Source organism: Prionailurus bengalensis, chromosome F2 (assembly GCF_016509475.1).
Source record: "Prionailurus bengalensis isolate Pbe53 chromosome F2, Fcat_Pben_1.1_paternal_pri, whole genome shotgun sequence".
Classification (NCBI taxonomy): Eukaryota; Metazoa; Chordata; class Mammalia; order Carnivora; family Felidae; genus Prionailurus; species Prionailurus bengalensis.
In genome coordinates this window covers 17,833,161-17,854,190 of record NC_057353.1, presented here as the reverse complement: position 1 = coordinate 17,854,190, position 21,030 = coordinate 17,833,161, and the positions used below count along the sequence as shown (strand labels likewise).

The 21,030-nt window shown below is 39.8% G+C and overlaps 1 protein-coding gene across 1 annotated transcript in view; it reads left to right on the top strand.

Moving 5' to 3' along the window:
• CPA6 (carboxypeptidase A6) overlaps positions 1–20,762 on the top strand; it is a 320,090-nt gene extending 299,328 nt beyond the window's left edge. The window contains exons 9-11 of the mRNA XM_043601162.1: positions 12,791–12,993; positions 17,217–17,301; positions 20,441–20,762. Of these exons, the coding sequence (XP_043457097.1) occupies positions 12,791–12,993; positions 17,217–17,301; positions 20,441–20,628 (476 nt within the window). The 3' untranslated portion in view covers positions 20,629–20,762. The remainder of the gene's footprint in view (positions 1–12,790; positions 12,994–17,216; positions 17,302–20,440) is intronic.
• The last annotated feature ends 268 nt before the right edge of the window (positions 20,763–21,030 follow it).

The following is a 21,030-nucleotide window of genomic DNA, read 5'->3' as shown; positions in this document are numbered from 1 at the left end:
GGAGGGAACTTTTTAGCTCAGAATTTGGTCTGGGAATTAAACAATTTACTTGCAAACTAAGTTTGAAATTGCAATCCATTCCTGGAGACCGCCTCTAAGAACAAAACCGGAAATCAAGTAACACAACTTTGATTACTAAATTTTATTCTCACTTCCTTAGCACAGAATCTAGGGACATTAGGAAAAGTAATTATGGAATTACAGTTAGAATTTGTTTTCATCTTCATTGGAACCATAAACTATCAATGCTCTAAAGAGTCTCAGCAATCTTCCTAATTCCACGGTTCCCAGCCTTTTTTTCCTACTACCACACACCCAATTGATGGGGACTGCACACCACCTGTGGTTAAGTCCAAGCACACCCACTCTAATTTGCCTTTTCTGTCCCCCATTACAAGAGTATATTCGAATAAATTAAGAGTTATTTATCACCATCAAACCAGTTTTTTAGTTCACTAATTTTATAGCCTGTAACTAGCTACTGCGAGACAACCCCCACAACTGATAGCACCACATGAGAACCAGGCTTAGGGTCCTTATTCCAGGACAAATGTTGTCAGACCAGTGACATGTCTGTCCCTGAGCTCATTAGTAGAATAGTTCTGACTGGAGCCCAGTCTCGTCATGTTCAGTCCATTGTTGCCTCTAGTATCCCATCCTCCATTTCCTCTCTACAGACTATCTTCCACCTCAGGGGTGCCTGGGTGGCTGATTGGGTTAAGCGTCCAACTTCGGGCTCAGTCATGATCTCCTGGTTCATGGGCCCACATCGGCCTCTGTGCTGACAGCTCAGAGCCTGGAGCCTGCTTCAGATTCTGTGTCTCCCTCTCTCTGCCCCTCCCCGGCTTGCGTGTGCTCCCTCTCTCTCAAAAATATAAACATTTAAAAAAAATTTTTTAAGACTATGTTCTACCTCATTTTATCAGCCAGAAGGACTAAGGTTCAAAGAAGCAACAAAGCCTTTATTTTTTTGTCCTTTTTTTTTTTTTTAAGTAAAATTGTATTTTTTCAAGTTCCATCCATCTTGAATCCCATTGAGTCTCTGCCATTACGGTCTCCCCAGGCCTCCTAAGCCTCCCTGCTCTCCCTCCCTCCTTTGTGTTCCTGTGCACAGTCTGCACCACATACTTTATGATGGTATTATTTCCTACATTGTCTTGTCCTCGAATTTCCTCATAGGTGCACATCTTGTCTCGCCTCTAGATTTATGAGGTCCTTGTAGAGTTTTGCATCTTAATACTCAAAAACTAAAGAGGTGATGTATGGTATGGAAGCTAAATTGCTGAAGCGTTCAGAACAGAGATGTGTGCTGTTTTATTTGACAAGACTAGAATCTCTTCATTCTGCACTGCAGAGATCTGTTATATATTCTGCAGTTGTTCTGCATGTAAAGATGGGGAAAGAGCATTTTGTCTCAGCTTTAGAAATAACATATTGGCTCCTGCAAACTAAAGGAAAACTAATAACCTATGGACTCTCATGCTTCTAAAACCTAAAGAGGGATGAATATGATGCTTCTTGTTCCTTTACCCTAGAAATCTGTTTTATCCTTGTTTCCTGGATATTAAATCATTTTGGTGGTTTTTACTTGTTTCCTTGAAATGCTGTGTCCTGGTGTTTTAGCTTTCTGCTATCTTGATCTTTTTTAGTACGTCAGATATCTCTGCTCAGAATCTGTGTAATAGAGGCTAGATCTGGACAGCACCTTTCAAATTGTGTATCCAGCACAGCTACTTGAAACCCCAAAGAGACTTACTATTCAATAGTATTTGTGAGCTGTTTCTTTGCATTTTAGTAAGGCCTGGATAGTGCCCCCAAAAGGCTATAAATAAAATTAGATTGTCTTAGTGGTTGTCTTTCCACCTGAATTAATTTATTTCTATCTTAAAGGCCTTGCTATTCAGGATTCTGTTTAGATTTTTTTTTAAGTTGGTATAAGAGATGAATAAGGCAAAAATTCACACAGAAACATTGGCATAAAGAATTTTGAATGTGATATTCCATTCTGCTGCTGAATCAATACTTAATCTGTAGTAAATAACATCGGCAGAAAGCCAATCTATAAAGTAAACCATAAAATGCTATAGAATATTTCAGTGTCTAATGTGCTTCTCGGGCAAACAGCATTAATTTGAGGTATGGCCTTTCTTAATATTATACAGTTTAGCTCATTTATAATAATTATTAAATAAAATAGTTTATTTTGTATGCATCCACTCTTGGTCAAACATGGTGCAAGGCTCAATTGAGTCAGAAAATGGGTAAGCATAAGTTTTAACACTGGATACTAAATTTTATGACAAATGCGGAAAAAGAAGGGTGTTAGGAGCACCTAACCCAGCATAGGGGCATTGGAGAAGATGCCAACAGGAAGTGGTAACTGAATTCTGAAGCACTGAAGGACAAATAAAATGAGACTGTGGGGAAAAAAATGATGCTTCAAAAGAAGGGAACAGCATGTACAGTCTTAAAGGCAAGGGAATATGGAACCTCAGGAAAATGACCAATATTTTAGTAGGAGTGAAGGCAGAAGTTTTACTTTTTTAAATATAGTTTATTTCAAATTGGTTTCCATACAACACCCAATGCTCATCTCAACAAGTGCTCTCCTCATTGCCCATCACCCACTTTCCCCTCGCCCCAACCCCCCATCAACCCTCAGTTTGTTCTCAGTATTTAAAAGTCTCTTATGGTTTGCCTCCCTCCCTCTCTGTAACTTTTTTCCCCCCTTCACCTCCCCCATGGTCTTCTGTTAAGTTTCTCAAGATCCACATATGAGTGAAAACATATGGTATCTGTCTTTCTCTGACTGACTTATTTCACTTAGCATAATACCCTCAGTTCCATCCACGTTGCTGCAAATTGCCAGATTTAATTCTTTCTCATTGCCAAGTAGTATTCCATTGTATGTATAAACCACATCTTCTTTATCCATTCGTCAGTTGATGGACATTTGAGCTCTTTCCATAATTAGGCTATTGTTCAAAGCGCTGCTATAAACATTGGGGTACATGTGCCCCTATAAGGCAGAAGTTTTAGAGCAAACTAATAGCGAAATTTTAAGCATTTTGACCAAAATCAAGTCATGAGGGAGTTTATCCCATAAGCATTTGGTCAGAGGAAAGGAGCATTACTTCCTGAATTCCAAGGAAGGAGAGAACTAGGTAACCTGCAAACTATTATAAAGCCATGAAAAGCACATGAAATTATATAATCAGTGATAAAATATCATTCACAAACTTATCTGTACAGCAATAGGACAAAATCACCAATTTTTTAAGACAGGAAAAACATACAAGATAAACTATAATACCCACCACTACCAAATTCAAACATTTTGATCACACTATCTCTGCCTTTAAGTGGAGGTAAGATTTCAGAACTTTATCCAGAAGACCACCATTGAAGACTTTTAAGCAGCAAATCAGATTTATGTTTTTAAAATAAATAAGATCAGACTTACTTATATTACAATGATATTGAGAGGGCTGAATTCAAGGTAGGCCAGACTAAAGGCTAGGAACTGTTCTGATAACGTAGGGGAATAATGACAAGAGCCTGAACTTTGTTGGCAGAATTGGCCATAGAGAAATGAGCAGATAGAATCAACAGAATTTGTTCTCCAGTTGGAGGGGAGGGATAAGGGAGAAGAAAACTTCTAGAATTGTTCCACCTAAGTTTTGACATAGGCCACTAGATGAATGAGGGGAAACACAGGTTAAGAAACATAGCAAAAGATCAATTTGGTGGGTAAGAACAATGATTTCATCTAGGGACATCTTGAGCTTTCAGACCCTCTGAGACAAGTAGATAGAAATGTCCAGACGGTTATTATATACCTGAGTTTGAAGCTTGAGATCAAGATTCAGGAGTCATGGACTTGCGCTAGATCACATCCGGCTTGCCTACACAAGAATAGCGTTCCAGCTTCTGACTAGATGGCCAGACACCAGCAGAAGCCAATTCTGACATTTTCCATCTACTTTGCTAGTACCATTCACCCTGCCACAGCATTCTCCTGCAGACCTGCTTCACCCAACCCAACTGCCCCAGGAGGCATCCCTCTAAAGCAGCCTCTGCCCTGCCACACTCAACAGGCAGTCTTGGTTGGAGCCAGCATCCTCCCAAACCCACTATTGCCCCCACCATACCAGGCAGACAGCCCCAGCCAGGGCCAGCACCCCTTCAAAGTGACTCCTGCCCTGGGGTGGTAGGGAGCCGGCCCTTTCCACCAGCATGCCTGCAGCAGTTATGGCCAGGTCTCTCAGCCCAATATGCAAGGAGCTAACCCCACCCACCAGCAAACCCACAGCAGCTACAGTTGGGCCTCTCAGCCAGTTACACCAGGGATAAGCCCTGCCCACCAGTGCACTGGCAGAGGTTGTAGCCCAGTCACAACAGAAGAGCACATACAGCCCACACAGAAGATACCATGGAGTGCTTTGGTTCTGGTGGGTAGACCCATGGGGACTCATAGGATGCCTTCTACATAAAGCCACTACTTTCAAAACCAGGAGACATAGCTAACATACCTAATATGTAGAAAAAACTTAGGAAGTCAGACAAAATGAAGCAGAGGAGTATGTTAAAAAAGAATGACAAAATCTCAGAAAAGAACTAATCTACCTGATAAAGAGATCAAAGTAATGGTTATAAAGGTACTCACGACATGAGAGAAGAGTGGATGAACTTCAACAAAGAAAGACAAAATATATAAAAGAACCAATCAGAGCTGAGGATTACAATAACTAAAATGAAAAGTACATAAGACAGAATCAAAGCAGATTAGATGCAAAAGAATGAATCAACCATCTGGAAGACAGGCTAGAAAAAGCACCTAAGCTGTTCAGCAAGTTTTTTTTTTAAGTTTATTTATTTATTTTGAGATAGAGTGAGCAGGGGAGGTGCAGAGAGAGAGAGGGAGAGAATCCCAAGGAAGCTCTGCTCTGTCAGCACAGAGCCTGATGCAGGGGTCGATCCCACAACCCTGGGGTCATTATCTGAGCTGAAACCAAGAGGTGGACACTTAACTAACTGAGCCACCCAGGCACTCTCCAAGTTTTGTTGTTTTTTTTTTTAATAAGGAGGGAGGGGTCTCAGATGGCAGCATAGGGAGACCCTGAACTCACCTCCTCTGTTGGACACTGAATTCTTGACTACCTATAGAGTAATTCACCTGAAGAAAAACTGAGGGGTGACTAAACAGCTTCTGCACAACAAAGGAGAGATAGAGACATAGTAATGATAGGAACTCCAGCCCCAGTGCTATGAACTTCAGCAGAGAGGGATATCGCTGAGGAGCCCACCTGCAGATTCACCCAACTGGAGCATAGCAGAAAAACAGTCTGGAAGGCAACTAGACATAAGGGAAGGAAACTCATCTCCTAACCCTAGAACATCAGCCAAACAATAGGGGAGCTACTGAAATCCTTTCTGATGTCAGAGGTGCTGCCTAACACCATTGCTGACATTTCCTTTCCACCTTGATAGTACAGATGGGAGCAGGATCGTGGTGCTCTAGGAAGCCTACCACCACAGCAAGTCCTAGTCTACACCACCTTCAACCATCCCCCCAGAGGCAGCTCCCATATTCACACCCATTCCAGCTCCACCCACCCCACCCAGAGTACTCTGGCCTGCACCCACCCCTGCTGGAGCCATCCCACTGGGACAGCCCTGTCCCAGAGCACCCAGGGCCCCACTAGCCCAATGGGGCAACCCAATGTGAAAAGCCTTGGGACACCCCTGGAGCATGCCCCACCAGCTGCCGCCATCCTGCCTGGGCACCCAAGTGTGGAGCACCCAGGACATCCCAAACCAAGCCTGCTCAAGCTGTCCTGCTGTTACAGGAGGGTGGGAGAGACACTGGTCCTTGTCTCACAGAATCAAAGAATGAATCTCACAGACAACAGAGAGTAAGAAAAGTGATAGAGTTTATCAAGAGAAAGTATAAAGCTCTCAAAACTAAGAGGGGTCCCAAGTGGGTTGCCGACAAGGATTTTTGTCCCTGACTTTTTATTAGGAACTTATCAAAGTTTGTGAGACTCCACTCATGGCATCTAACCCAGGTGGGTTTGGAATACCTTTATCCTTTTTTTTCCCCCCAAACCCTGCCCCTTCTTCAGCTTCCCACTTACAGCCGCAGCCTGCCTCTCCTAGGGTCCCTTTATCTCTCCCTGCCCAATGCTAACCCTTTCCCTAAGTGCCAGGCACACACAGGTGACACGGGAATGTTCCTACACAAAGCTACACCTTCAAGTCTGGAGAGGTAGCTGTTTTGCCTAATTCATAGACATAAACACAAAAGTCAAAATGAGACAGAGGAACATGCTCCTATTGAAAGAACAAAAACTTCAGAGACTAAGCTAAATGAAATGGAGATAAGAAAATTACTTGGGGCGCCTGGGTGGCGCAGTCGGTTAAGCGTCCGACTTCAGCCAGGTCACGATCTCGCGGTCCATGAGTTCGAGCCCCGCGTCGGGCTCTGGGCTGATGGCTCAGAGCCTGGAGCCTGTTTCCGATTCTGTGTCTCCCTCTCTCTCTGCCCCTCCCCCGTTCATGCTCTGTCTCTCTCTGTCCGAAAAGTAAATAAACGTTGAAAAAAAAAAAGTTAAAAAAAAAAAAAAAAGAGGGGCGCCTGGGTGGCGCAGTCGGTTAAGCGTCCGACTTCAGCCAGGTCACGATCTCGCGGTCCATGAGTTCGAGCCCCGCGTCGGGCTCTGGGCTGATGGCTCAGAGCCTGGAGCCTGTTTCCGATTCTGTGTCTCCCTCTCTCTCTGCCCCTCCCCCATTCATGCTCTGTCTCTCTCTGTCCCAAAAATAAATAAATGTTGAAAAAAAAAAAAAAGAAAATTACTTGATGAAGAGATCAAAATAATGTTCATAAAGATGCTCACCAGACTTAAGAGTCGATGAACTCAGCACTTCAGTGAAAAGATAGAAAAAAAATAACCAATCAGGGTTGAAGAATACAATAACTGAAATGAAAAATCTGCTAGAGAAAATTGACAGCAGACAGGAGGATGCAAAAGAACACATCAGCAATCTGGAAGACAGGGTCATGGAAAGCACTCAAGCTGAATAGCAAAAAGTAAGAATTTTAAAAGTGAGGTTGGGTTAAGGGACCTCTAGGATGACATCAAGCATTGTAACATTTGCATTATAGGAATCCCAGAAGGATAAGAGAGACAGAAAGGGACAGAAAACTCATTTAAGAAATAATAGCTGAAAGTTTCCTTAACCTGGGGAAGGAAACAGCCGGTTCCAGGAAACACAGAGAACCCCAAACAAGATGAACCCAAGCAGGTTGGTCCCAAGCTCCCTAATAACTAAAATGTCAGAAATTAAAATTAGAATCTTGAGGACCTGGACCACTTTCTTACCCCATACACAAAAATAAAGTGGATGAAAGACCTAAATGTAAGACAGGAAGCCATCAAAATCCTCGAGGAGAAAGCAGGCAAAAACCTCTTTGATCTTGCCCGCAGCAACTTCTTAACATGTCTCCGGAGGCAAGGGAAACAAAAGGAAAAATGAACTATTGGGACCTCATCAAAATAAAAAGCTTCTGCACAGCAAAGGAAACCATCAGCAAAACTAAAAGGCAACTGACAGAATGGGAGAAGATATTTGCAATTGACATATCAGATAAAGGGTTAGTATCCAAAATCGATAAAGAACTTATCAAACTCAACACCCAAAAAACAAATAATCCAGTGAAGAAATGGACAAAAGACATGAATAGACACTTCTTCAAAGAAGACATCCAGATGGCCACCCGACACATGAAAAAATGCTCAACATCACTCATCATCAGGGAAATACAAATCCAAACCATAATGAGATACCACCTCACACCTGTCAGAATGGCTAACATTAACAACTCAGGCAACAGCAGATGTTGGTGAGGATGAGGAGAAAGAGGATCTCTTTTGCATTGTTGGTGGCAATGCAAGCTGGTGCAGCCACTCTGGAAAACAGTATGGAGTTTCCTCAAAAAACTAAAAGTATAACTACCCTACAACCCAGCAATTGCACTACTAGGCATTTATCCATGGGATACAGGTGTGCTGTTTCGAAGGGGCACATGCACTCCCATGTTTATAGCAGCACTATCAACAATAGCCAAAGGATGGAAAGAGCCCAAATGTTCATCGATGGATGAATGGATAAAGAAGATGTGGTATATATAGACAATGGAGTATTACTTGGCAATCAGAAAGAATGAAATCTTGCCATTTGCAACTACATGAATGGAACTAGAGGGTTTTATGCTAAGTTAAATTGGAGAAAAACAAAAATCATAGGATTTCACTCATATGAGGACTTTAAGAGACAAAACAGATGAACATAAGGGAAGCGAAACAAAAATAATATAAAAACAGGGAGGGGGACAAAACAGAAGAGACTCATAAATATGGAGAACAAACTGAGGGTTACTGGAGGGGTTGTGGGAGGGGGATGGGCTAAATGGGTAAGGGACACTAAGGAATCTACTCCTGAAATCATTGTTGCACTATATGCTAACTAATTTGGATGTAAATTTTTAAAAATTAAAAATAAAATTAAAAATTAGAATCTTGAGATGGAAATAAAAAAGCAACTACTTATATACAAGGAAAACCCTGTAAAACTATCAGCTGATTTTTCAGCAGAAACTTTGCAGGCCAGAAGGGAGTGGCAGGCTATATTCAAAGCGCTGAAAGGAAAAATACCTACAACCAAGAATACTCTATCCAACAAGGTTATCATTCAGAACTGAGGGAGAGACAGTTTCCCAGACAGAAATTAAAAGAGTTCATCAATATTAAATTAACCTTCTAAGAAATGTGAAAGGACTTTAAGCAGAAAAGACCATAACTGATATAAAAAAATTGTTAAAAGAAAAAACTTTAGTAAAAGCAAATATATAGTAAAGTTGGTAAATCAGTCACATAAAGCTATTATGAAGGTTAAAAGACAAAAGTAGTAAAATTAATTATACCTTTAAAAAATTAAAGGATTCAAAAAATGAAAGATGTAAAATATGATGTCACATACGTAAAACATAGCGCAGGGGAGGAGTAAAAATGTAGTGCTTTGAAAATGTGTTCAAACTCAAAACCATCAACTTAATACAGACTGCTATATACTTAGGATGTTTTATATATGAACCTCATGGTGACCACAAACCAAAAACCTGCAATAGATACACAAAAAGGAGAAAAAATTCTGAGCATAAGACTAAAGAAAGTGATTAATCATAAGAGTAGAAGAGAAAAAGAGAAAGAAATAGAAAATATAAAAATAACCAGAAAGCAATTAACAAAATGATAATCATATGTCTATCAATAATTACTTTAAGTGTAAATGGTGCAAATGCTCTAAATGATCCGATCAAAGGACATAAGGTAACTGAATGGATAAAAAAACAAAAAAGACCTATCTATATGCCATCTATAAGAGATTCACTTCAGACCTCAAGATACATGTAAACTGGAAGTTAAGGGATGGAAAAAGACCATGCAAATGGAAGCAAAAAAAATCTCCGTAGCAATACTTAAATCAGGCAAAACAGACCTTGATACAAAGACTGTAACAAGAGACAAAGAAGGGCGTTACATAATGATAATCCAACAAGATAATATGACACTTATAAATATCTATGCAGCCAACATAGAAGCAAGCTGACTTTATGTAAAGTAACAGACATAAAGGGAAAATTTGACAGTAATAGCATAATAATAGGAGAGTTTAACACCCCAGAAAATAAGGAAATAATTACTTTGAATGACACGTTAGACCAGGTGGACTTAACAGATACATACAGAACATTCCATCCAAAAAGAGCAGAATGCACATTCTTTTCAAATGCACCTAGAACATTATTCAAGACAGTAACCACCATGGAAAAAGAGTATGGAGATTCCCCCAAAAATTAAAAGTAGAAATACCATATGATCCAGCAATTCCACTTCTAGATATTTATCCAAAGAAAATGGAAATACTAATTCAAAAAGATATATGCACCCCTATGTTTATTGCAGCATTATTTACAATAGCCAAGATGTGGAAAAGACCCAAGTGTTCATCCATACATGAATGGATAAAGAAGATGTTGTATATATACACATTGAACCTGCACTCATCCAGTAAAAAAATGAAATCTTGCCATTTGCAATAACATGGATGAACCTAGATGGTATTAGCTAAATGAAATAATTCAGACAGGGAAAGACAAATAACATGATTTCACTTACATGGGGAATCTAAAAAGCAAAACAAACAGAAGAGACTCATAAATACAGAGAACTGGCCCTTGCTAGAAAGGAGTGGGTGGAGGATGGGCAAACTAGGTGAAGGGGATTAAGAGATACAAACTTCCAGTTATGAAACAAATAAGTTTCATAGGATGGAACATACAGTATAGGGAATAGAGTCAGTAATATTGTAATAACACTGTATGATGACCATGGTAACTACACTTATTGTGGCGAGCTTTTCATAATGTATATAATTGTCCATTCACTATGTTGTATACCTGAAACTAATATAATAGTATATGTATAACTATACTTCAATTTAAGCATTTAATTAATTTTAAATATATAAATAAAAATGTAAGAACAATAAGTATATACGTGTTTATAAATATACTTTGGAAATAATACTCTAGTGTTGCTATTAAAAAGTCAAATGTGAATCTAATCCCTTTTTCTTATAGATGACTTGTTTCTTTCTCTCTGGAATTGTTTTCTTCTCTTAAATTTCAACCTAGTGTGTCAAAGTGTTGACACATTTCCTCTTTATCTCTCTTGTTTTGTATACAATAATTCCATTCAACCTTTCCTTGATTGTGGGAAATTTTCAATTAGCAGTTCTTCAAATATTTAGCTTTTATTTCTTTCTCTATTTGGGCCTCTATTAATCAGATGTTGACAGTTATTCTATTTTTCATACTCCTTTAATTTTTCTTTCATTTTTTTGATGCCTTCTGGGAATGTTTCAAAACATATTCCATCTCATTAATTCACTCATCAACTGTATTCTTTCAACCCATGAATTAAGTTCTCTATTTCTATTCAATCTGATTGGTACTTTTAACTTCTTGTCCCTGATTAATGTATCCAATGCCCTTCTATATGCCCTTGAGAATATTTATTAGGATTATTGTAAATCCTTTTTCTCTGGATCATTAGTTTTGCTCCCTCTGGAATTAGTTGTTCAGTCTGTGATCTCTCCTTTCCAGTGCTTTACATCAGTGTTCTTCAAATGTCCCTTTATTTGTCCTGTACCTTTCAGAGTATCAGCTATAGTGTTCATATTATATTCTGAGTTCCATCCATATCCCACTTGCTTCTAAGGCATGTCCAGAATTAGACTCAAAGGAGGAAAACCACAATTGCTATAAATTCCCCATCTTAACTCACCTGTAACACAAACTAGATTTAATCACCTCAAGATTTATCCTGATTTGACTTGGTTACCTTTTCATATTAAGTAGAATTAGACTGTCTCACAGAATCACCAGACATTTCCCATTTGTTTATGGAAAAAGACAGTTTTCTAGGGCTTTGGGGAGGGCTAATCATGGCCAGTGGCAAATAACTGTAGAAAAGGTAATTCTTTCTAAATGTAAAAACGTCTTGGGACTTTACTACTTTGTGATTGTTACAGTGAATGTTATTTTCCTTCCTCCCCATCATAGACCTACGGGATATATATTTGTTAATTCAAAAATTATTAAATTTAAGTTTCGAGGATTTTTTTTAATTTTTTTCAGGTTTTTTACATTTAGTTTTGAGAGAGAGGCAGAGCATGAGTGGGGGAGGGGCAGAGATAGGGAAACACAGAATCTGAAGCAGTCTCCAGGCTCTGAGCTGTCAGCACAGAGCCTGATGCAGAGCCCAAACCCACAAACGAGATCATGACTTGAGCCAAAGTCAGGTGCTTAACCGACTGAGCCAGCCAGGCGCCCCTGTTGAGGATTTCTTAACTAAATTCTTACCCCCAAGATAGCTGGAGAAGCCTCTTGCATTTTACAAAACCAGTTTGGATATTGCTTACCTAAAAATATAATAGAAATTGTTTTGGCATGTTTTGTGGAATTATTTCTGTCTTGCCTTCGTGTTCTTGATTAATCAATGTGTGTATCTTACCAGACACCTGTGCAGATGTCTAGCCTTTTCTTTTGATCTGACATTCACTTATCAACAAATATTTGTTGAACATTTGCCATACTACTGTTCTAGTTGCAGGTGCCCAGCAAGCTGAAGACACACAGTTCCTGCTTTCACAGAGCCCTAGAGTTTAATAAAGAATTCAGACTGAATGTAGTTTCTATTAGAGCAGGGGTTTTTTTTCTGTATTGTTTTTTATTGAATACCAGGCACCTAGAACAGTATAAATATTGGTTGAATGCTAAACAGGTAAATACTGCAGACTAATTACAAGTACGTCAAGTGTTACAGAGGGAAAGTGCAGGGTGTCGTGGGCTATAACAACAGGAGCCTTACCTGCTCTGGAGGATCATAAAGAATTAGGTCTCTCACTGACAAAGTCATCCCTTTAGAGTAGTTTATGCAGGATCAGTTAAAAAATCAGTACTTATTTCCTATTCAGGCCATTGAAGCTTGAACCACCCTGGATTTTTCAAAACTGATTCCTATAAATGAGAAATTAGATGAATTGCTTAATAGTACCATATGTTGATAGAAATGAAAGAAAAAAAAATCAGTTTAACGATGCTCATTTGTGTCTCTTGCTTCTTGTCTCTCCACTCCCTCACCCCATTTTCTTTTCTGTCTTACAGATGAAGGAGCTTCTATGCATCCTTGCGATGATACCTACTGTGGACCTTTCCCAGAATCTGAGCCGGAAGTGAAAGCTGTAGCCACCTTCCTCCGAAAACACAGGAAGCACATTAGGGCTTACCTCTCCTTTCATGCATATGCTCAGATGTTGCTATATCCCTATTCTTACAAATATGCAACAATCCCCAATTTCAGCTGTGTGGTAAGTATTTGACCATGTATATGTGTGTGTCAGGCTTTCTTCTTTTCTAACACTAACGTGGTTCTAAGCAGTAATGACATATAGCAAACACATATTGTGTTTATGCTAATAAGCATTCTTTACGTATTGACTCATTTTTCATAGTTATAGGAGGTAGGTAACTATTATTATCCCCATTTTACAGATGAGGAAACTGAAACCTATGGAAATTAAGCAATTAGACTAACAACATACAGCTACTAAGAGCCATAGCCAGGATTCAGCCCCAAATCTAGCTCCAACATTGTCGCTTTTGACTGCCATGCTGTGCTGCTTCTCAAATGCAATCATTTCAAACCGATTTACATTCTTACCACAGGTTATACGGAAAGTGTCAGGATGGATTTGATTAGTATTACAGCTTCAGTCACATGTTCAGGGCTATAATTAATTTTATTGAGTAAATAATTGTTCATAAATTATGGTCTGACTCTCATTAATTAAAAGCAAGTTTTAATTTATAAGTGCTCTTTGCTTAATGGTACTAAGTCTCTGGGCCTCTATTTGACAAGTTAGCACTCAGAATGAACAGCCCTTCAGGCATTAGATTACTTGTCAGTGATTAAGCAGAGTTCCTTTCTCTCCTCATCTCAGAAACCCAACAAGCTATCCACTGTAGGGCAAAATTCTTTGTAAAGTGAGTCTCTTTCAGAGCCAATAGCATCTAAAGGTCTATAAAATTCAAAACTAGGTCAAACTAATATATAGTGTGAGGAAGAAGGAAAAGGTAAAAGGGAGAGGGTTTGGGGTTGCTGTTGATGTTCTATTCTTTGACCTGGATACTGGTTATATGAGTGTGTGCAATTTGTGATCATTCATTGAGCTATAAACTTAAAATTGTTATATTATTCTGTATGGATGTTAAACTTGAACTAAAAACTTTGATAAAAGAGAAGCACCCCCTTTCTTCCTATACCTTGAACCCTAAATCCTTCACCAGTTGGTTGGAGTTGCAGGAATCCCAGATCTAGATGTCCAGGACCTGGAAGGAATGGGGAACATGAGGAAGAAGGCCTGACGGAAGGCTTGTATTCTGTCCAAAAGAGGAATTTTGTTCTTGGCATTCCAAGCAAGAATTCTGAGCAAATTCTCTTTCTTGAGAAATTTTGTAAAGGTGGTAATTCTATTTAAGAATGCTATTCTTGGGGCGCCTGGGTGGCACAGTCGGTTAAGCGTCCGACTTCAGCCAGGTCACGATCTCGCGGTCCGTGAGTTCGAGCCCCGCATCAGGCTCTGGGCTGACGGCTCAGAGCCTGGAGCCTGCTTCCGATTCTGTGTCTCCCTCTCTCTCTGCCCCTCCCCCGTTCATGCTCTGTCTCTCTCTGTCCCAAAAATAAATAAATGTTGGAAAAAAAAAAAAAAGAATGCTATTCTTCAGCTACTCTGTGTCAACAGACTTCTTGTTGTCGTCGTCGTCGTCGTTGTTGTTGTTGTTAACTTGACACCTTAACCACCCTGTATCACACAAAGCTTCTCTAGGCAAATATTCACCCCTTTCTGAATTGGGCACAATGTCTATTTATGTTCTCACGACAGATAATATGGAGTATGCAATATATTAAATCTATTACATGAGAATGTTCTCCATATTTTGAATTTAGCTTGCTATCAGAAGTTAAGCCTATTTTAATTTTGTCTTAGGTTGGAGGTTGTGGTATAAAGAGTAAATCAGTGATTCACAACCAAGAATGAATTTGCCTCCCACGGGACACTGAACAAGGTTGAAGACATTTTGATTGTCACAACAAGGCTGGAGGATGTTATTGGCATCTAGAGGATAGAAGCCAAGGATACTGCTAAATGTATAGGACAGCCTCCACAGCAGAGTTATTTAGTCCAGACTGTCAATATGTCAATGACATATAAGCTAAGTCATTACAGCCAAGATTAAAATTCTCAGAAACTAGGTAGTCTCTGAATGTTAACCAGAAACCATTAAATTCTAACAAATTGTTCAAAAACATTTCCATCAATATGGTAGAGTCTGTGTTTCTGCTAACATTTTTAGGTCATTCATTAAGCTGCTTTAAATATGGAAATAATTGGGGACACATGAGTGGCTCAGTTGGTTAAGCATCCGACTTTTGATTTCAGCTCAGGTCATAATCTCAGAGTCATAAATTCAAGCCCCGCTGAGCATGGAGCTTGCTTGAGATTCTCTCTCTCCCCCTCTCTCTGCCCTTCCCCCACTCACTCACACATTCTCTCTCAGAAAGAAAAGAAGAGGAAAAAAAGGAATAAAAAATAAGCCTTATTTAGCTGAAGTTCAATAAGTGAGACCTGGAGGCGCCTGGGTGACTCAGTCAGTTAAGCCTCCAACTTCGGCTCAGGTCATGATCTCGCGGTTCATGAGCTCGAGCCCCATGTTGGGCTCTGTGCTAACAGCTCAGAGCCTGGAGCCTGCTTCAGACTCATGTGTGTGTCTCTCTCTCTGCCCCTCCCCTGCTCACGTTCTGTCTCTTTCTCTCAAAAATAAATGAAAACATTAAAAAAAATTTTTTTTAATAAGTGAGGCCTGGGACAAGTGGAAAGAGGAAACAATAAAGAAAGGAGGAATTGCTTAAACTCTTTCAAATACGTGTCTAGCTACACAACCCTGGAAAATAATTCTTGGAAAATGTTATGAAGTTTTCATTTTTTGTGGAATGATCCTATCTAAACCTCTCACCAACATGCACCTGCACCTGAGTGGCAGAAGTGCAGGGAGCTCAAAAGGCTAAAGCTATGCCTATGGTTTTTTTGCAAAGAGGCCAAGAGGCCAAGAGGTTGTGTTTTTTTTTCTTAGTAGATTTCGGGGTGGGAATTTAGTCCTCTGGAATAATGAGGAACAAAACTCTCCCCACCAGCAGAATGCAATAATCTTCTAAACGTAGAAATATCTGCCCTTGCCATGGAATATTGCTAAAACCATTGGAGAAGATGTTAAAATCTTAGAACATTCTCCATAAAGGTTTTTGGTATTAGGGTGTTTACATTCCTTCTCTGTTGGCTCCTGAGAGGAGAAATTCATCATCAGTGAGATCAATAATAAATTGTCTGCCAGGTTCTGGAGCCTGGCCCCTTAATATCCACAACAAGTGGCATTTGCTGCAGAGGCTGCTTTATTCATCCCTGAGGTGAATGAGGACAGCAAGCTGCAGCCAAGACCAACACACGGCACCATGTTGCCCAGAGTACTTCAACTGATGTATTAAATTATTCATAGGCAAATTGAAACGGGAGAGTTGTATACTGGTTTCAACATACTTCTTTTCCTCTTGCTGGTCATACAATACTTCTCTGACTCCTTATTGAAATTAATGCTGCTATACCATTTGAAAATGTTTTGAAGTGTAGTCTGTATCCTTTCAGTTCATGTTAGAATATTCACCTTTTAGTAGTTTTGTTGTGTTGATTATTCTTCCGATTTTTGGCATTGATTGGAACAGTTCCACCTCAGAATTTCTACATCTTAGCAGTACCTGAGCTCCGTCAGAGGCGTAGGTAACCTTAGAAGTCATGGAGCATTCTGAAATTGTATTCCCATTCCCCCGGGGATAAATGAATAGCATAAGAGAAGTCACTCTTCCTGAACTAAAGGGTTTCTTAATTGATGCAAATGTGCTTTAAATACCTTGTACATAGCCACTGAAGTATGTACTTAAGGATCAATAAGATTATCTTGATACTCTTGCAGAGCTATGCTTATTCAACATTCATGCAAGAAATATTGATTAAGCATCTGTTATACACAGGCACATTGCTAAACACTGCATATGTAGCCTTGAGGAAGACTGACGTTCTTCCCTATCAAGTATTTTGTAATTTATAAAAACAAGTGCCTCTGAATAAAAGTGAAGAGGACAGAACACTAAATCAGCATCAGAAGATATGGGTAATTAACCGCTCCTTGCCATGTAATCCCAGCCTTGCTGAGCCTTTCTTTTCTTGTCTGTCAAGTGGAAATATTACTGATCACTGGTCTGCTGTGAGCATCAGTCAAAGCAAATAATGTGTTCCAAAACACACTGTAAACTGCAGCACGTGTCAAAGAATAATATTATTATTAAACATAGCTATAACCAAATGTGCCCAACCTTGCTCTCCAAATTGATGGCTGATAATGCTCAGACAACATGCCAGTGTTTCCAAAGGTTTCAATGCAGTGATGGAAAGTGATAGAAGTTTTCCATTTTCCCTCACAGGAATCTGCAGCTTATAAAGCTGTGAATGCACTTCGGTCGGTATATGGGGTACAATATAGATATGGACCTGCCTCCAGCACATTGTGTAAGTTTCCTGTGTATTTTGTTTTAGAATCATCTCTTGAACCAAGATCCTGTATAATGACTTCCCTTTAAAAAAACAGAAAGTGTGTTCCCCTTTAAAGAGAAATTTTTGACAACCAAATTAGCCAAGGAAGATGGAGGGAGTTTATATCTTATTAGTTTTACACTGCATGACAGAAATCATTGTACCAATTTAAATAAATTCTAAGCAGAGAATTTTCTAAGCATGTAGTAATGACTACAAAGCTGAATTGAGATCTTATGACAGTAGAAAGTGCCCAAGTGGGCTCCTTAAGCAATTGTAACTACTATAAGGGTGGAAATGGGCCTTGAGAAGGTAATGAAGTAATATCTCAGCCCTAAAAGAGCTTCCCTTTTATTCCTTTCCTCCACCATTCTTGTTAGGAAATTCTGTTTTTTACATAACACCTAAAGCTGAATTTCCCCTTAAAAGGTAATTAAAATATTTCTTACTTTATATGAAATAAAGAACAACTGGGTATATGGAAAGAACTTGAAGAATCAGAAGACATGGATTCTAGTCCTAATTCTCCTGCTAACTGTGATACATTCTTGGCCAAGATACTAATCCTGGGCCTCAGTTTCCACCACTTTTAAGTGAGGGATTGGACAAGGTCATTTCTCATGGTCTTTTAAACTCTAACATTCATTAATTATATGACTTGGAAAATTTAGCATGAAATCATATACATCTTAATGTCTACATATGCACACACACACACACACACACACACACACACACATACACACACAGGTTGTATGTGTATGTATAGAGAGTGGCACCCAATCTCGCTTTCAGTGAAGTACGAAATTTCTCCTTGATTTCTTTAACCTACCCATTATTATATTCCTAACCACTCACTTTCTTGAGCCTTCAGAAGAAAAGCTTGGTTTGTCAATTAACATTGCTTCTCATGTAAGTTTATCCTAATAATGAGAATGTCTTAAGTATTAGAATTTTTTGCAAAGTCTATGATCATTGGTCTCATGCTGACCTCTTTAGAACTGTTTTTCAGTACGGCCATGCTGAAGGAGGAAAGATAGCATTTTTTTAAAAGTCATATTCCTAATTATCACCCACATAATATACATTAGTTTTTAATATTAATTTTTAAAAATCTTACACTTCACCTTTTAAGCTTGGTATGAAGTTACAGTCATGGTATTATATTTACCAAGAACAATCTGTTACCATAGAAATGAGGCTGTCACATCACCATGACGTAACTCTTGGCACATATTGACTCTGACTTTGGCTTCTATGACCACTATTTGCAGTTCCAGTGTACTCTAATTCAGAGGGACAATGAAGCCACCGCCTACCTTTTGTCCTTAACCAAAGCAAGAGGAGCCTGAGAAACAGCAAAGTCATTTAATTGTCTTAACTTAATAATCTATCTCTAACTTGTCCTGACAGAAGCAGCATAAAAAGTGGTATTATTTGAGCAGATGAACATGCTCTGAAAAATTTTTTAATAGTAATAGTGTTAGGTCAGTCTGGATCATATTGATTTCAAGAAAAAAAGTATATAAAGATTCTTCTCTTAAAATTTATTAAACAATTATTAAGAGCCTGTTATGCTAAAAAATGACATACTAGGCACTTTGGGGTGTCAAGATGCAAAATAATAGGGGCTTATGTCCCTTAGCACATTATTTAATTTCCACAACACCACCATGCAGCAGGTATTATAATCTCTTTTTCTAAAGAGGAGATTATGGTTCAGACAAGTCACAGTAGGTGGTGGGATACATACAGTCTGAGCCCTTAGTCTGCCTCTAATGCCTGCACTTTCACCTCTCTGCCGACAAGCTCACAAGCATGTGAGGTCACAAGAGCCAGAGAGAGGAGAGAGTTGCCAGTGGATTATCAGCTGTGCTAAATGTTGTTGAGAGGTTGAAAATGGCTTCTGAGAGGGGGGAGAAAAAAACACCACCACCAACAACAACAACAAGAAAGGAGATCAGGCCTGCTGTCATTGGTGACCTTCAAGAACTAAGGTTTCATAGACAAGTAGAGGCAAGAACCAGATTGAAAGTGGCTGAGGTCACAGAGGCAACACATATAGAGTCTCTTTGCATTCTAAAGCAAAAGGACCAAGACAAGGAGGATGGTATATAGCATAAGAAGGAAGTGCTATAGGAAATCAGTGCTTGAATATTGTGGTCAATGCAGATGCAAGAGAGGGTGGTTTAATTAATGAAACGAGGTCCCAGAGAAGACCAGAGACCAGAGAAGACCATGATGAATAGAATCAAAAGATGACACCTGGGGGCGCCTGGGTGGCGCAGTCGGTTAAGCGTCCGACTTCAGCCAGGTCACGATCTCGCAGTCCGTGAGTTCGAGCCCCGCGTCAGGCTCTGGGCTGATGGCTCAGAGCCTGGAGCCTGTTTCTGATTCTGTGTCTCCCTCTCTCTCTGCCCCTCCCCCGTTCATGCTCTGTCTCTCTCTGTCCCAAAAATAAATAAACGTTGAAAAAAAAATTAAAAAAAAAGATGACACCTGTAAAAAAACAAGCATCCTCTCCTCCTCTGAGCTGGAAGGAAGAAAGCCAGAGGGCTGTGGTGTCAGTAGAGGAGGTGGTGGGCTGATTACCTTGTGTGGACCTGGGGACAATGGTAAAGTGAAGGGCAGGACCATAAGAGCGTGAGAAAAGTTCATTAAGTGAAGGTCTAGAAAAAGGAGCCTGGAGCAGCTGGCTCCAGGGAACCAGGAACAGGCTGTCAGTGACTGGAGTGATTTTACAGCAAAGACTTTCTCCAGCTTCCTCTCAAGGAGTAAAAGCAAAGAAACTGAGCCAGGGATTAGTTTGTAGAGGGGGAGAGGTGGGGGCTGAAGTGTGGGTGGAGATAAATGTTATTGGAATTGAGGCTGAGAAATCTTGAGATCATCACACTAGAAAAGCATTACTACTTACACTAGATCCTCAAAGATGATGGCAGGTAGGATTTTTAGTTCCATGAGCCCACTGCCAAGGAACCACTGTTAAATCATTCTTGTTGAAACAGTATTTAATTGTGAGGATTTAGGATAGCTTAGTAAGCAAGTACTATATATAAACTTTGAAAGTTATGCAGACTCTTTAGTGAGGCTCTTCTTTTTTTTTATTTTTTTTTAGATGTGAGCTCTGGTAGCTCAATGGATTGGGCCTACAAAAATGGAATACCCTACACATTTGCTTTTGAACTTCGTGACACTGGACATTTTGGATTTTTACTCCCAGAGATGCTCATCAAACCGACCTGTACAGAGACCATGCTGGCTGTGAAGAACATCACAATACACCTACTAAAGGAATGTCCCTGAGACAGCCCAAGGGTCAGGGCAACCACCAGAGAGAGAGCTAATTCTGTGCAAGAGCCACCTGGCAGTGGGGGAAATTTTTTTTTTTAAAGAGAAGAGCAATTTCTTAGAATGAACATATCTGTGCACTTTAAAAGGACCAACTCAGGGGCGCCTGGGTGGCGCAGTCGGTTAAGCGTCCGACTGCAGCCAGGTCACGATCTCGCAGACTCGCAGTCCGTGAGTTCGAGCCCCGCGTCAGGCTCTGGGCTGATGGCTCGGAGCCTGGAGCCTGTTTCCGATTCTGTGTCTCCCTCTCTCTCTGCCCCTCCCCCGTTCATGCTCTGTCTCTCTCTGTCTCAAAAATAAATAAAACGTTGAAAAAGAAAAAAAAAACTAGAAAAAAAAATAAAAGGACCAACTCAT